Genomic DNA, 16,806 nt, shown 5'->3' with positions numbered 1-16,806 from the left:
CAGTGGTGAATGGTGCTTGTAAATATGCCCCTGAGACATTCAATTAGGTGATGGCTCATGAAGAGGTGAACTTTTATTTGAGACTCAGAGTGGCTGCAGGGATTGCAGTCACCAAACACACCAACACAGTCCACACTCCTCAACATGTCTTATTTGACTAGCCACGTTACAGTACCAGTTGAATGGTACCAGTGATCTAGTTAATACACCAGTGGTAGGATGTATGTCATCTCGAGATCATAGATTCTAGTTACTTTAAAAAAAGTGACTATAGCTTTTGTCTCCATCCAGCTTTCTCCCTGGGAATTTCCTTTGTTGGAGCAAGCCTGTGTCTAGTTAAATACACTTTTCTTGGTCACTGATGAAGGATACGTTTACACACAAAGCAACCACATGACCTTGGCAGCTCTTGTTTCCAATTTTAGTGGAAGGATGATGGGTTTTTGACTTTAGTGTTGCTCTTGGAATTCGCCTCTTCTGCCTTGTGGGGCGCTCAGGATGTGGGCTTGGCCCTGATTCAGCAAAGCCAGGACACGCAATGGGCTATATAAAAGCATCCAGAAGATATGAGACACAATAGTATTTGCAGAAGCGAAGCCTGGAAGACAACAAGGAGAAGATGCAGCCTATGATCTTTGTAACCCTGTTGGCACTGACTGCCCTGAGTCTCTGCCAAGGAGGTAGGAGAGGCAGGAATATTAACCAATTTCCCACCCACTTGTCCTTTTTTCTGCACTGCTCTTACCCTTTTCTCATGCTATCCGTTTTCTCAGCAACTGGTCTAGCATCACAGTTGTGGTGTGGTAAGCGGCTGAGAAGATGTAGTCCAGTTGCAATGATGGAGTATTTTGGGGTGTCAAATCCTAGGGGCTTATTTTTGAAAACTGTTGCATCGCTGCGTGAAAACAGCGTTGCGACAGTTTTCACTGCACCCTCCTTGCGCCATGATGGTTGTGTTATATTAACTGTACGACGCATCATGTCCTAAGGAATGACAGATTGTCAGTATTTCTGGTGTATCTGTTGGCGCAAAACTGACGCATTGCTGGGAGTTGTGTTGGAATTGTGATGCAACTCCTGCAATGCCGGAGGGAGGCCTATGAATATAGCACTGTGTCACTCGTACGCCTGCCATGAGGCAGGCGTAAGGATTCGACCCAGTGGCGTCCTAGAAGTGTCGCAGTGAAATCTCACTGTGCCACTCCTAAGAGGCTTTCTTGCGTGGGAACGCCCTCCCTGCATACATTATACCTGACGCAGGTATAATGTGATGCAGGCTTTACAAGTTGACGGATCTGCCTAGATGCGTCATGTTGAACATATGTTGCAACATGGCGCATTGTTTATGCTGCCACTGCATCACGAAAAGCGACGCGACTCTGGAGCGAAAATGTTGCAAGGGGCTCATAAATTAGCCCCGAGATGTGATGGTTGACACGTCATGTGGGTTTTGTGTCTAAGAGGAGATATACTCTAGAGTTGACCTCAAAATGTGTGGTCAAATAGGTAAACAAGTCTGTGCTCTCATGATACAGATTATGATCTAGTTGATAATTTGAGGTGTGGTTCAGTGGCTGAGAGGAGATGCATTCTTGTTGTTGAGTTGAAGTATTTTGCAGTGTCGAAGCCTAGAAGGTTAATAAATCATGAGGTGTTGTCCCTAAGATTAGATATAGCCTTGAAGCTTAGGCCTTAATTACAAGTAGTAAAGATAATTCTAACCCCTGTGCAAAACCCCAGTTTTTACAGGATTGCAATTGTAAAGACTGTGGCATTTACCGCACCCTAAATTTATAGGGTCTCCAAACTCCACAACCCTTCAATTTTCCCCAGGTATGCATCGACAGGACAAACATGCCAATATATACCAGGATGAAATACCCAGTAAATAGCGGGTCCAATTTGAAATGCTAAACTCATAATCGGTTATAATTATCACACCTGTTAAATCTTGAACCCAGGGGCATCAGATTTTATAAGGTTCGATTATTATCTCCAACCACTCTCTGGGGCATTCGTAACCAGGGCCTTCTTCAAGGTGTGGCCGAATAGACAAGTTAAAGTACGGTCTTGTGGTTAAGGTCAGACTTGCCCCGCTGATCAGGATTAGTTGTTTTTTAGTGGGTTCTTTGGGTTCTAGTACAGCTGAGGTGAAGACCAGTTGCTCAAGTGACAGGTGGGCTAATGGCTAAGGTGAAAAGTGGTCTATTGCCTACTTTGAGCCCTGGTCTGCTGGCTACATTGCAGATTGCTGAGTGAGGAGTTGTAATCTACATTCCCCACTTCACCATTTGTGGTTTCAATTATCTGCTCCCAAAATAAGAGAGAAGCAAGCTGACCTCAATTCAAAGCACTAAATCAAAATAGGAAATCTGCTTGGGCTTACTAGTCCTGCTAAAATAGCCCTTTTCTTTGTCTCCAAGCAAGTGAGATGAATTTGCTTGGAGAGCATGAAGTGGCATAGAAAGGGTGCCTTGAACTCTTAAGAGAAATGGGCCCCTCACCCTGATTGTGTATGAAAAAGGCTGCTCTAATTGGGGGGCAGTAGGCCCCCACGCCCCTGGTGCCACTGCATCTGCTGCCTTATTATTTATGCAGCTACAGCCCTGCGGGCACTCATTGGATTTGAACCCCCATTTCATTATCTGGGGTCTCTTTCGGAAAGGTTTGACAGCAAATGATCCCAACTTTCGCACTCCTGCTTAGAAACTTGAAACTGTAACACTCAATGTTCTCTCCAAGGTCATTGATATTATGTGATTCTGTGACTGTGGCTTTTTCGCCATAATTATAGATTAAGGGCTTTTTTTAAGAGCCCTTTACGCTGCCGTTGCATCACTTTTTGTGATGTTGCGGCGATGTAAAATCTGCACCACACTGCGCCATATTTACAAAGTGACTCATCTAGGCAGATGCGTCACTTTGTAAACCCCAACGCTACATTATACCTGTGACAGGTATAATGTATGCAGGGTAGGCGTTCCAGTGCAGAAAGGGTTGTAGAAGTGTTGCAGTGTAATCTATGAGATTTCACTGCAACACTTCTAGGAACCCACTGCGTAATCCTTACGCCAGCCTCACAGCAGATGAAAGGGGTGACGCAGGCCATTTCACATGGGGCTTGCCCCATGTGAAAGGACACATTGCTGGAGCTGCATTTGTTTTCAGACACATCCCAGCAATGCACCACTTTTGTGCCTGTAGATACGTCAGGATTCCGGCTATATCTGTCAATCTTTGCGACAGTAAGTACAGCGCATCCTTAGTGTCGCAAAGAGTGTGCACTAAAAAGTTTCTTGTACTCTAATGTGAAAATGATGCTCATTAATTGCATCTTTTGCTCAAACAGTATGAATAAGTGTTAAAATTGCAAAATAGCAAATTAATACTGCCACTGAAAGTGCGAGATTAGCCACATAATTTGCCTTTTGTTGCCGCATAATTTAGTCAACACAGCATATCATTTTTTCTTCCTTTACCATGTAATTCGAGTCACCCTGGCTGTTGGTATACTAAAAACCATATACTATACAAAAGACAAATCTGTTAGCTTTGCCGGTTGTTTTATTAGTGGCACTAACAGGAACAAACCACCTTTAGAGACACTGACCTATCAGGATGCCCCCTGGCTTCTCCAATGTTCCCCACCCTTTCCTCTAAGAGATTTAAAAGCAGGCTAAAAAAATCTTGTCGAACAAATATGTATCAATCAACCAATGTAAACATGTGGGGGCATATTATCAAGCAGGGCGTTAAAAATGATCGCCGTTTAGCGGCAGAAAACTGCAGCTCAAGCGGCAATAATGGGCTTGATAATATGGCCTTGTGAATTCAATAAAAACCCATGTTCTGGTGTGAACAAGGGCTTCTATTGGAATTCTCCAGCACACATTATCAAGGCCATTATCGCCCCTTTTCTAAAACGGCGATAATTTTAATGCCCTGCTTGATAACATGCCCCGTACTTCTTTCATCAGATCTAGCGATTCCAAAGTGAGCCCTGTATCAGGGATACCTGAGCTATGTCTATTGCCTCAAATGGAAAGTTTTAAACAAATGCATGTACCATCACAGACCGGATCAGGATTAAAACGTCCACCCTTTTAATATGCTGTGCAAACCTGGCACACCAAAGAAGGGCACACCCAAGTGGAGCTGATCCATAAAAATACATTGCATTTTCTGCCAAAAGCGTGTACGGACAGATTCACTCAAAAGAATCACAAGGCAGAGTAGCAAACAAAGTAGCTGCGATGCTGAAGGGGAGAGGGCAGTGTAGAACCATATCTACTAACAAAATGCGCCACTCTGCTCCCTTCCCCAGCGCCGGCTCACAAACATGCTGCCTTGCGCCTCGCACACACCCTTGCGCCATACGCAAATGTGATGTCTAGCATTGGTTTTGTACTGAAAGGGTGCCTATCCAGCACAACATACTACATCTAGGCAAACTTTTATTATTTCCACACTCTTGGGGGGAGATTTATCATGTTTTCACTTAGTGCAACAGCTGCAAATGCTGTGCTGCGTGAAAAGGAGAGGGGAGGAGAGCGCCCTATTTACTAAAATAGGGCACTCTCCTCTCTCCTTTGCGCCATCGCTGAAATCAGCTGCCGTGCGCCATGGACAAACCTTTGCGCCAGGGTGCAAGGGTGTCTCCGTGAGTCTAGCATAGGTTTTGTGCTGGAAGGGAACCCTTCCCGGACAAAATACTAAGCTTAGACGAACGTGAAGCCTTTTCCCTCTTTGTATGTGTGCTGTACAGTGCAGCACACATGCAAAGTCGGAAAAGGAAAGACAAATCAAAGCATTTCTCCTTCCTTGCACCTACTTTGATAGTACACAGTTTTCTCACGCTAAACCCTGATTACTTTGTTCAATAAATTGAGTTTAGCTTGAGAAACCTTGGGTGGTTGCATAGGAACACCCATGCTCCACCCATGGTGCGCCCCGTTGGCGCTAAGTAACGCAAAGCAGTGCATTGCGCTGCTTTGCATTACTTTCCTTTTATTTCCAGGGCTAAACAAGTTTAGCACTAGAAAGTAAATCGGGGAAAAAAAGATTTTGCACCGAACATGGCGCAAAATCTTTGTAAATCTCCCCGTGGATGTGTGGCGTATAGTGCAGCAGACATGCACCAACTCATAGATATGAGTTGCATTTCCTGACAAAAGCATGTAGGGGCTGATTTATTCCAAAAGCGCACTGCAGTAGTGGGGAGAGCAGAGTAGAACCATATTCACTAGCAAAATGCACTGCTGCTGCTGACTTCCCCATTGCTGACTTTGAAACAGGCTTCCTAGCCCCACACATACCCCCTCATAACTCTGCGCCGTATTGCAAAGTTTTGTGAATGATGTCCAGCGCAGGTTTGAAACTGGAAGGGTGCACCTCCAGTGCAAACATTAAATTCAGACAAACTCTTAACCCCTTAGCTGCGGCGGCTATTCCGCCGCCGCAGCGCTAAGGGGGAGGCGGGGCCGCGCGGCGCTCCCGTACTCATGACGGAACCGCTCCGTCACGGCCCTCGGGTGAGCTGTGCTTGTGACGGAACGGTTCCGTCACGGCCCCGCCCACTCTTCAGAATGCTCAGTGCAGGCGCGGAATTCACGCCGCGAAGGCGCGGCGAGCGGGCCGTGACGGAACCGTTCGGTCACCAGCACAGCCCACCCGAGGCTCGTGGTGGAACGGTTCCGTCACGAGCACACAACGGGTTAAACTGTCCACATGCTGAATGTGTTCTGGTCAGTGCAGCACAGATGGATTGGGTGAAAAGTTAAGAGAAGTTAAAAGATTTCTCCTACTTAGCGCCTGCCTCGTAGAAGGATTATTTTGGGGCTTAAAGTCCTGTCTAGTAATTTGTGGGCGTCAAAAACCATGGGTGGTAGTGTGGGAACACTCATGCCATGCCCCCTTGACGTAAGTGGTGCAGATCATTTGTGTTACTTTTATAGCTACTTTTCAGCACAAAAAACACTTTATCATCACTTTGTGTGACTTTGAGGCCGTACTGAGTTTTGATAAATTTGCCCCGTATACATTCCGTTTGAGCATGTGCAACAAATATGTGTATGTGCAAGTTATGTGCTTTAAAACCGAAAAGCAGTTACTTTAATTGCATGGATAAGAAAGCTCAGTGGTTAAATGCACCTGCCTCTGACATCTATATGTTGCAGGCTTCATTCCTGGGAGGATGGCCTCAGACATTTATCCTTACAAGGTCATTCAAATGAATGCACTTCCATACCACCAGGAGACTCTCTTTGCACAGCTTTGTGTGACTTTGCAGCAGTGCAAAGTTGTAACAATTTTCCCTTTCATGTCCATCCATGAGGTTTCAATTAATGAACTGTTTTCAGATCTGCTAGTAATATGTCATGCAGGGATGCGCAGTAACGTTAATTTGCCCTTTCATGTCCATCCATGAGGTTTCTGTTACAAGGCATCCTTTTTAGGGACAGATTTACTAATATGTCGCGCAAGAATGCATAGTAACCGAAGTTACTGTGCTGTGTTGCCTGACAGGGACAGCTCCACATCTACTAAGGTATGGCGCTGCAGCAGTCTTCCTAAGCGGTGGCGCACAATGCGGATGCCTAACTCCAACCTAACTTTAAAACTTCTCACACACATAGGATGTGTATTGCACAGTGCAGCACACAAGGAATGTGAGAAAAGGTGGGAGATAGATAAACAGTTCTCCTTTTTAGCACCTGCACCAAGGACCGCCCTTTTAGGTAATTAATCAATACCAGGGAGCCACCCAACGAGAATAACCTAGAACTTTGAAGTTACTCTATTTGTGTTTCACTGGAATTGTCATTTTATGTACCTATCAATTTACTTATTTCCTCATTTTCAGAGTGTAATGTTTCCTTTTACCTGCTTTTTATAAGTAATGTATATATTCCTCACATGGCTTACATCCCCTGTGAAGAGTATATAAACCATTCTGAATCCTAAATCTGAAAGCTTTCTTTCAACAGAACTCTGCAGTCCTTTCTTGTTCTAGTCTGATTTATGAAGCTTTCAAAAAGAATAAAAAAGGTATTTTTTATCTGAATTGAACTTCATCTCGCTATACCCTGTTGCATACATTTTACCAGGGATGCCATTCAATTTATTTACGGCAATGCTCTCTAATTATTACTATGCACTAATTTGGTAACACACAGTTAACTAGGAGTTAGACTAGCCATCTTTGTGAGACCTGCGTCTAGCTTTCCCATCCAATGTGACTGTGTAATCCACTTAATACAGTTTCAAAATAGATAGACGTTTTTCATTTGGATATTTATCTTTTAATTCATGTTACTGATATCAACACTGTCTCTTCAGCAATGACAAAGATCAATAGGCTTGTGATGTTGGTTTTCTATGTTGTCACTTCTTGTTATGTTGCTTGCAAATTAGAGGGGCCTCACATCTTCCCTTTCGCCCAGGGCCCCACAAGTCCTAGGACCGGCCCTGCCAAGGAGGCATATTTTTTGTTGACAAGCCTGGTGCACAAATCTTAGTAGATGGGGCTTTGCGGCAAAAACCCTGTGTTGTAATGTGGGAACACCCATGTACCACCCAAGGGAAGTCCACTTACTCTTAGACAACTTTCCATCACACTTAAAAGTTTTGCACTGGAAATTAAAAAGCAAATCAACCTGCGCAAGATTGGGTGACTTTTGGTGACTTTGCACCAGTGTACAGAGTTGATAAACTCGCCTCACGTATGGCAGTCTAGTTATTTCAGTAGCAGCAAATCAGCCTACGCCTCCCTGAATACAGAAAAAGTCACTACAATTATCTAGGCACCCAATCAACAACTCAAAAAAATTATGACTGTTTTTTAAATTATCTATTACATAACTAAAAACGAATTGACATAGTTAATAATTAAATTAACAAATAGAAAATTATAAAAATACTTTATTAAAAAAACTAAACATTAAGAAAACATCCCATCCTGTTTCCTCATAAATCCAAACACCTACAATGAATAAAATAAATGTAATTGAAATAAAAAATCGCAAGTATTAACAAACCAAAAAAATGACTAACACTAATTTTAAACACTTAACATTAAAACAATAACATAGAAACTAAAAATACAACAAAATCATAAAAAAATATTATGTACAACCGTATTTTTAAAAAGTAATGTAAAATTCTTCAATAAAACAATGGGGCATATTAGCAAGGGCCATAACGCCTCTTTAGCTGCACTTTTTGCCGCTAAAGCGGCGATATTTTTATCGCCCTATCAGCAAGCTGTCGCTAGCAGCAGTTAGCCACAGCTTTTAGGCGATAGCGACCGGTTTGGGACCCGCTTCGCATGTCAGCGATATTTAGCGCTAATGACATGCAAAGTAGGCGTACCTAAACTGTTAGCGACTGAAAGCAGTCGCTAACACAGCTATCGCCTATTAGCAAGGCAGGCAAAGCAATAAAAAAAATTGCGCTAAGCGCGATTATCGCTATAATCTAACACCTGCTAAAAACAAGACTTACCTGTTTATCCAATGGGAGGTGTAAGAAGCTAATGTAGGGTAAGAATAAAATATCTACTAGGCAGGCTGTTTTTTGACATTCTTTTTTCTAGGGTTCTTGGACAGCGTTCTGTTGCTTTCTAACCTGGCCTATGCTCCATTATTACTCAAACATACAAAATATATACTCGTTCATACTAAGTCACAATTGTGAATTCAATCAGGTTCTCCTGCAGCATTAAGTAACCTGTTTTTCAAACTTTTCATTCTCAGAGGCTGTCGATTCCAACAATGTGCCAGAGACCCATCGCTCTGAAGGTTTGTATACTCACATCCATTGCATTGACATATGTTCCATAGTAAGGCCTAGTAAACTGCAGTCCTATTCTCTTTCGTTCAAGGAGAAAGCACCCACCTTCATCACAAATTGAAAGGTGTCTTTACTAACAAATTTATTTTGTGTAATTGTTTCCACCCACTTTCTAAAGGCTGCAATGTTATTTGATCAATTAGTACATCACTAATGCTGTATATTTGCATGCACTGGTAATGTGTTTTATACCAGTTATGTGTGGACAGGATATATACCACTTCAATACTGTTGAACAGATTTGTTTAAATGTAAAAAATATGTTATTCATCGGTTTAAGAAGGTAATAGCTCATTCTTCTTGCAACTAGATAGAGTTAATTTTCTTCAATTGTATCTACCACATGAATATTTTTGGGAGAAAGCAAAATGTATCATATTTGGGGGGAAATGTGGACAAGAAGTGCTTCAAAATATACAACTTCTCTCTTTTGCTGTAAATTTACATGGAGGAGAACCCCAAATCCCATGTGCAAATTATTCCCCAAAACCTATTTTCTCAAGAGAGTTATAAAGAGTTATTATCAAAAAGCACCATTTGATCAGGGTGGCTAAATAAAAGTGGTGAACAAAAACTAGGATGGCAAAACGTTGTGTCCTGGGCATATTAGCCTTACTTCGTGGTGCAGTCATATGTTTATTATTTGGAACAGTTGGTTGCCTTCTCTGGAAATGTTGGCCTTATTTTGTATTTATTGGAAAGAGGTGTGGTGCAGCGACCAGGGCGGCTGACTTCGAAGCACAGGGTTCACGGTTCGATCGCCGGCAGCAGCTCAGCCCAGCACCCTGTGACTCTGGGCAATAGCTCACTTAACTTCCCCGACGGCCCCCAGCGCCTTGAGACCCTTAGGGGTGATTAGTTCGCGCTTTACAAATACCAGGTTATTTATATTATTTTCTAACAGTGTTGGCGTATTTTGTAGGGAATTGTAGGTCATATTTGAGTGCAATTCCCTGCCACAACTGGCTACAAAGTGGACACACACAGAAACACATACATTTAATGCACATGACCATACTCGCCACAACAAAAGCTATTCAACACATAAACCATGATGGGAGGAGCTTACTTTGGAGAAAGTTGTTTAAATGTATGGTATTTGTCTTCTGTCGTAGCATTCATTTCCAAGCAAGACTCTGCAAATGCCTTTGAGAAGAGAGAGAAGAGAAGCATTTACCCTTTCAGGTAATGTCTTTGAATTTCTGAATTGTCATCGGGTCTGGATGGTTGTAATTAACCTACTTGAGCTAGTTATAGAATGTTAGAAGTTAGAATGTGATTACCTCATGGATTGTCATGAGTTATTCTGGCTTTGGATGCGCTGCTGTTGGGACCTATTAACTTGTCGGTGGTCCTGGACTTCGACTTTTGTATTTACGGCTTTAGTTAGTCGTGTGCGCCAAAAGTCTTGGCTCCCTCCTCATTGGTTATTGGTTAAAAAGTTGACTCATACAATATGCACATCTAACTCTGGCATATTGATTTTATTTGCTGGTCTTACAGCGTTATTATGGGGATTACGAGACCCTTTACAAGGGCCCAGGACAATTGGGCTCTACGCTTATAACATTTTTAGCGCTCCAATAGTTTGATATTTAGACCAACTCAACTTAATTCACCTCATGTCCATTTTAACTAGGAGGGTTACATGGGATGAGTGGGTGTGCTTGAATCAATCTTAGAGGAGCCGTCCAGTGTAGAGGAAAACAAGGTTTTCTTTTCTAATCTCTGCATCACAATCAGTTACCAACAATAGGCACTCTAGAATGTTGCTTTGTTTGATGGCGCCATTTGGGTCGTGAGACCTACATTGCTATCATTCACCCGAAGGCTCTTTAACAAATGGGATTTCCTGCTGGGAGCATTTCAATCCATACGGCATTAGCATAAAGGGTATTAACCACAGTCAAATCAATCTTGACCACATCACAAAAGGAACACTCCAGCCTGAACTGTTGGCTACTTACCATCTAAGCAGGAATAAAAGCAACCTCAGACAAGTGTGATCCCTGCTGTGTCTGTTATGTGCTGCAGCTTGAGGCCCTATATTACAGGGAGCAGGAGGCAGTCGAACTGGTAGAAGGAAATATGTGGCATTCCTATCGGTAGTAATGCATTTCCTATTACACAAGGGGACCAATCAAAAGCAAATGAGTCATGCCACAGCTCCAAAAGAAGCAGTCCACCCTAAACAGCTGGACCAAGTCACCTCTGATCAAGAATGCAAGCAATCACAGATGTGTTTCAGTCTTCTTTGACCTAACTGTTGAGGTACAGCCTGGAGGGACAATTTGGAGTTTGGAGGGAGGTATTTGCAGGGAGAAAACTCTTGTACAGCAGAGTCATTGATTTTGGTTTTCAGAAACAAACTCCCACTTTGGTTTTTTATTTAAAAAAAATAAAAAAATGTCAGAGAAGGAAAAAACCAGAAAAACCATGATACGCGCTGTGCATTCAGCCCCACTGGTGCATGTACGTTCTACATAAAAATTCCTGTCAGGCAGATGGGGCTCTCTAAATATGGCAAGTGGTTCCTCCACTGGGGGCGTGAATGTCCTTACCACCCTCCAAAACTTAAAGAACCCTACATGTGCCTTAGGGACAGCGAGCTATGGGGCATATTATCAAGGACGGCATTAAAATTATCGCCGGTTTAGCGGCAGAAAACTGCCGCTAAAGCAGCGATAATGGGCTTGATAACATGCCCTGGAGAATTCCAATAGAAGCCCATGTTCACACCAGAACATGGACTTCTATTGGAATTCTAAAGGGCATATTATCAAGCCCATTATCGCCGGTTTAGCGGCAGAAAACTGCCGCTAAACCGGCGATCATTTTTAACGCCGTTCTTGATAATATGCCTCTTTGGAAGTACCTTTGTAATGACATATGCATGTGAAAAATTATGGAATGAATTGCTACCCAAAGGAATTCCTAGTGGGTATGTTTGATTTTCACGAGAAAAACTAAAATGCTATGCTTGGAATGCTTAGGATAATGTCAGCCACAGGTAATTACTCGGCCTGCACTTCAGTCCTTTGTGTTTTTGCCCACCATGCCACCACAAACCAGAATCAGCCATTGCACAAATCAGCCTTAGTGCCACTGCAATAGGAGCAATTCGCATCAAACAGCCTGGCCGGGCAAACTCTGAACGACAACGCAGCTAACCACAGACCAGTATGGACCTACTTAGACTCACTATCTTATACAACAATTGACAGATACAAAGAGTTATCCTGCTGAACAGACAGAAGGCACAAGGTATACCTTCCTTTGATGAGCAGCCACTGCCAACCCTACCACACTCCGGCTCTGATAGAGCTCCTCTCGCTCTTTCGTGCTCCAACTTTCAGGACCTCAAAGACAACTCCATGTTTGACCCGGCTGAACTATGGTCCCTAAGTCTAGGGAGAGGTTCTTTGTAAAATAATATGGCTCTTTTGAGTAACTAATGACTAGACTTCCCTCTTGCAATAATATCCACCTCCTTGACCTGAATAACAATAGTTTTCTATTCATAGGGTAGCAAAATCTTTAGTACAAGACAAATACCAAAATCTTCTAGAGGGAGCAACACGTGTATTCCAAGAGCGTGTTTGTTAAAAATGATCAAATAGTCAACCTCAACGCCATGTTCATATGAAAAATGTGTGGGTATGGGTGATAATACATCCCTATTTCACAAATAATAGGATTTGGAGAGAGACTGTTGATTGTGCTATGTGCCTTAGCCACTATGTATCTTCCTATAACACACAATTTTTGATCTAATAAAGATGCAGACTGCTCATTTTAATTTTCTGTGTGCAAAAGAGTTGCAGCCTAAGTGGGAGAAACTTTCAGTTTCTGCAGTTCTCTTTGTTAATCACAATTTGTAGGTGAAACTTTCCTTTTTGCACAAAAAAAACTGTTTTGTCCACCACTGGGTTTGAAATACAACGTATACTAGTAATCTGATGTTTTGAATAATATCACCCAGTCCAAAAATGTTGCTGCTTGAGCACAAGTCTAGTATGGGATTCTGAGTGAGATGCTCCAAAAAAGATCCATGGGCTGCTATGGGAACATGAATATATATGTTCCCTGCAGTAAGGGAGAGAGAACTGCAGATGCTGGGGTACATACTGCCTGAAGGGTCACTAAACTCAGGACCTTCAGGTCTCCAGCAAATATGGGAGAAGGTATTGCATGGCTCAGTCACCAGGCAGCAAAGGGAGACTGGGCTTATCTGTTAGGAATGTGTGACACATAATGTTTAGGGTAAATATTCAGTTCATTCTATTATTATTAATAATTGCTGAGTCATCCAGTATTATAGCGATAATCCCATTGCATATACTAGATTAGCACATAACAAATACTGATGATTATAATTCACCTAGGTCTGTATGTGTATTGATTTGAGGTAGTTCAACATGCTTCCTCATGTGTAACCTGACTGAGATTCTGTGGCAGGTCTGTAAAATTCTTAACACCTCCCATACTCTTGAGAGTGCAACCGAAGAAAAGGTAGGGAGTAACTGTTCATCGTCCCTTTTTTCACTGGAGGCCAATACTAGGCATATTTCTCTGGACGCTAAATAAAATCTACTAGGTGTGACCCTAAAAGCGGAGGTTTACAAGAGAATCAGAATTGAAAGGTTGTACATTCATGAATTCTGACGTAAATTTGACAAAATGGTATTGCATGGACAGCAGATTGTTTGGGAAGAATGAAAGCCAGTGCCTTTAACAGATGTATACAGTTGTACTACTTGGCCACAATGATGCTTCTATATGTTCTTCCAGTGGTTAATATATGGTACGAGCCAATATTGTAACCACCCTAACTTGACACTCTGGGCTGATTACGATGTCAGCCCGACATCGTATCGGTCCTGGGACTCTCTGACCTCCAGTCGACAGTCCTGACCTCCGGTCGGCGGTCCTGACCGGCTAATGTCAGAGACCGCAAACTCCGATTTCTCAATGGGAGCTTGTGTTATGGCTGTAAACAGGACGTAACACAAGCTACCATTGAGAAGTGGGAGGGGTTGTTCATCCCTGCACCCCATGGCAGGAATCCTAAATGTGCCTGCCACAAAGTGCGGGAATCCAACAGGAGGGCACAATAGGTGCCCCCTCGGCTCCAAACCGGAGGCCACACGCACAATGGGGCCTTGCTGAGGGCCCCATAACATGCTTTCCGACATGGTTTCCATGTCGAACAGGCCGTATTGGAAATCATGTTGGAAACCGTGCATCGTAATCCCAAGGGCAGAAAGGCCTGCCCTTTGGGATTACAAGCTGGCTCTGACTGGCCGACGGGCTCCATGAGCCTGTCGGAAGCCAGCGGAAATGACCAGCTGGTTTACTTTACGACCACCAGCATTGTAATGTGGCAGCCGGACAGTAAACCAAGCAGCCGATTACTATGCGGCCCGGAAGGCTCCGACCGTCGGTCAGAACCTTTACGGGCTGCATTGTAATTGGTCCCTCTGTAACTACTACAGGTTTAGGTATCGAAAAAGCGAGAATCAGTGTTAACAAGTAAAAGGAACTGCAAGCAGTAGACTTTTGCATCTATTTGTATTTAGACACCCCCATCTTACTCTGTTTTTATAAATAAGGATCCGAAGATCTGAATTTACTATTAAAAAGTGATTTTTTTGATTCAGTGGTTGTATCAAGCTTCACAAAATACCCACAGCCAGGTGAACAGTTACAGGTTACTGAAAACAATTTTTTAAAACGTCTCCTCTGTGTTCCAGCCAGCACATCTAACTTAGCGATACACAAAGAATTGGGGACTCAGTACCTATCCGATATATTTGCGCTAAGACCACTGTCATGCTGGGTAAAATTGTGGTTAAACCAAGATATTCCGCTTACCCACCTGATTGTGAAAGATCTTGTGTCTCAGGACAACTCAATGTGCGTGCCCTGGCTAAAATACTTGAAATCCGTTTTTTTGAGGCTTGGATGTTTGAATCTGTTTGAAAACCCCTGTGGGATTGTAAAGGGTGACGAGGCAGCAATTAAGCGGGCTTTTCGGATGGACAGGAAGGCCCAAAGAGAAGGGGAGGAGCTTATGAAACCTAATATTAGGAAATATGTCATGTTAAAAACCTGTGACACCATGGAATTATATTTAACATGCACCTTCACTTCTCATGAGAAATTTCTGCTGACGAGGTTCAGGTTTAATATTTTTCATCAACTTTTAATTAGACCTATGTTGGACATTTTTAAAAAACACGGCTGCTCCCTGTGGCTGCGACGGGAAGTCTCCACAGGATATGCTGCATTTTATATTTTTATGTAGGTTTTATTAATATCCACGCAGACGTTACCTTGTTGATCTTTTAAAGAAACTACATTTTAATCAAATAAGACCAGCACTCATGTATTTACAGCTTTTGCACAGTGACAGTGTTCTTCATGTCATAGAATTTTTAAAATTAACTGTCAAACTGAGAAAGTGCATGGATCTGTGATTCTATACCTCTGAAGGATGATGAGCTTATTTGCTGAAAGACCTTATATCATGTTGTAAACCCAGTATTAATAGCACTTTAGTGTTGAATTCGCCTACTTACTCATTAATGAAATACGTATAATATGTCCTTTTGTAATTGTGATTTTAAATATGCAATGTTCAATGTATTTTATATGTGTACTTTTATGGTTTGAAATATAACCGAAATAAAGTCTCTATTGAATTGAATTGAATACCCACAGCCTTCATTTGTTCAATCAACAACTCCTTAAACCTCTTTTGTCGGTAAATGTATAATTTCTTTCAACTAAATCACAGCTCTTTGTAATCTGCATACATTTCCCTATCTGCAGGGTTGCCAGAAACACCCCAGATCCCTTGGAATCCAAACGTGAGGTGTGTGAGCTGAACCCGGACTGTGATGAGCTGGCCGATCACATTGGATTCCAGGAAGCGTATAGGCGTTTCTACGGAACAGTCTAGATCGCCAGAACCAGTTGCCATTCTCTGATATCATAATCAAATAAGTCAACTCTTTTACAATTACCAGAAAATACTCTAAATGTATTTGCTTTACTGGTTCTGCTAAACCATGGCCACCTTATTAACTATGCTTATGGAGTTCCTAGTCTGTGTGTGCAGGCCAGCAGACATGTTGAAGAGAGTATGAAAAAAGGAATAATGGTGCACCACTGCAACACTTACAGGCCGTTTTCCGCACTCCTCTATGCCCCCTGAGCTTGGCAACACAATGTCCACAAAAATACACACTCCGATCCTGTTTGTATAAGTCTTTCAAGATTAATCCTCTCTGAGAAAAAACTTTGACTTAAATATATTCCAATAAATTTAAGTATGAGCTAACATATTTCAGTTTTTATTTTTCAAACTATTATTGTATGTTCTGTTTATTGTGAAAGTGCAATGACTACCCCAAACCACTTGAACGCGCGCAAAGGCAAAGGCAATAGCTGCTTCTGTTTTTTATGCTCATTTTATGTGTCACTGACGTTTTAGAATTTAAAAGTTTTAAACTTGAATGCCAATTCTGTATAGCTGCACTCTATTCTTGAGCACCTTATTCACAATTGCTGCCGGTCTCTTCTGGGCGCCTTACCTTTTGCTTTGGCAACATTCTCTCTGTTCTCCTGTGATTCGCCCAAGTCGTGCTCTCCTTTCCCCTGCCTCTGGGGTCATACTCTGCTCTTCTTAGGCTCTCCGATCTGCCACAGGTTTACCATTTGTGTGGAGTGAGTCTTTTCTTTGTTTCCAGTGCTTCTCCAAACCAGACGCCTGTCGGACGTCGGTGGTCTAGCTCGATTTGCACGTCCGGGGATATTTTAATTCATGCTACTACAAGCGTGCAGCGGATGTGCGCAGTGGGAGCACCACTGGCACGCCGAAGGCGTGCCAAAGGAAAGCCCATCTGCGCCCATCCAAGCCTGGCTGGCACCAGGGGCCAGGCATGCTGCCCT

At 42.7% G+C, this 16,806-nt stretch overlaps 1 protein-coding gene across 1 annotated transcript; it reads left to right on the top strand.

Moving 5' to 3' along the window:
- The first annotated feature begins 593 nt into the window (after positions 1–593).
- Positions 594–16,195, top strand: BGLAP (bone gamma-carboxyglutamate protein). The gene is made up of 4 exons (XM_078668425.1): positions 594–680; positions 8,754–8,798; positions 9,966–10,035; positions 15,685–16,195. Exons 1-4 carry the CDS (start codon positions 620–622, stop codon positions 15,812–15,814), a joined length of 306 nt encoding a protein of 101 aa, XP_078524551.1. The 5' UTR covers positions 594–619; the 3' UTR covers positions 15,815–16,195.
- The last annotated feature ends 611 nt before the right edge of the window (positions 16,196–16,806 follow it).

Source organism: Lissotriton helveticus, chromosome 12 (genome assembly GCF_964261635.1).
Source record: "Lissotriton helveticus chromosome 12, aLisHel1.1, whole genome shotgun sequence".
NCBI classification, from domain to species: Eukaryota; Metazoa; Chordata; class Amphibia; order Caudata; family Salamandridae; genus Lissotriton; species Lissotriton helveticus.
This window is presented reverse-complemented; position numbering and strand designations above follow the sequence as displayed.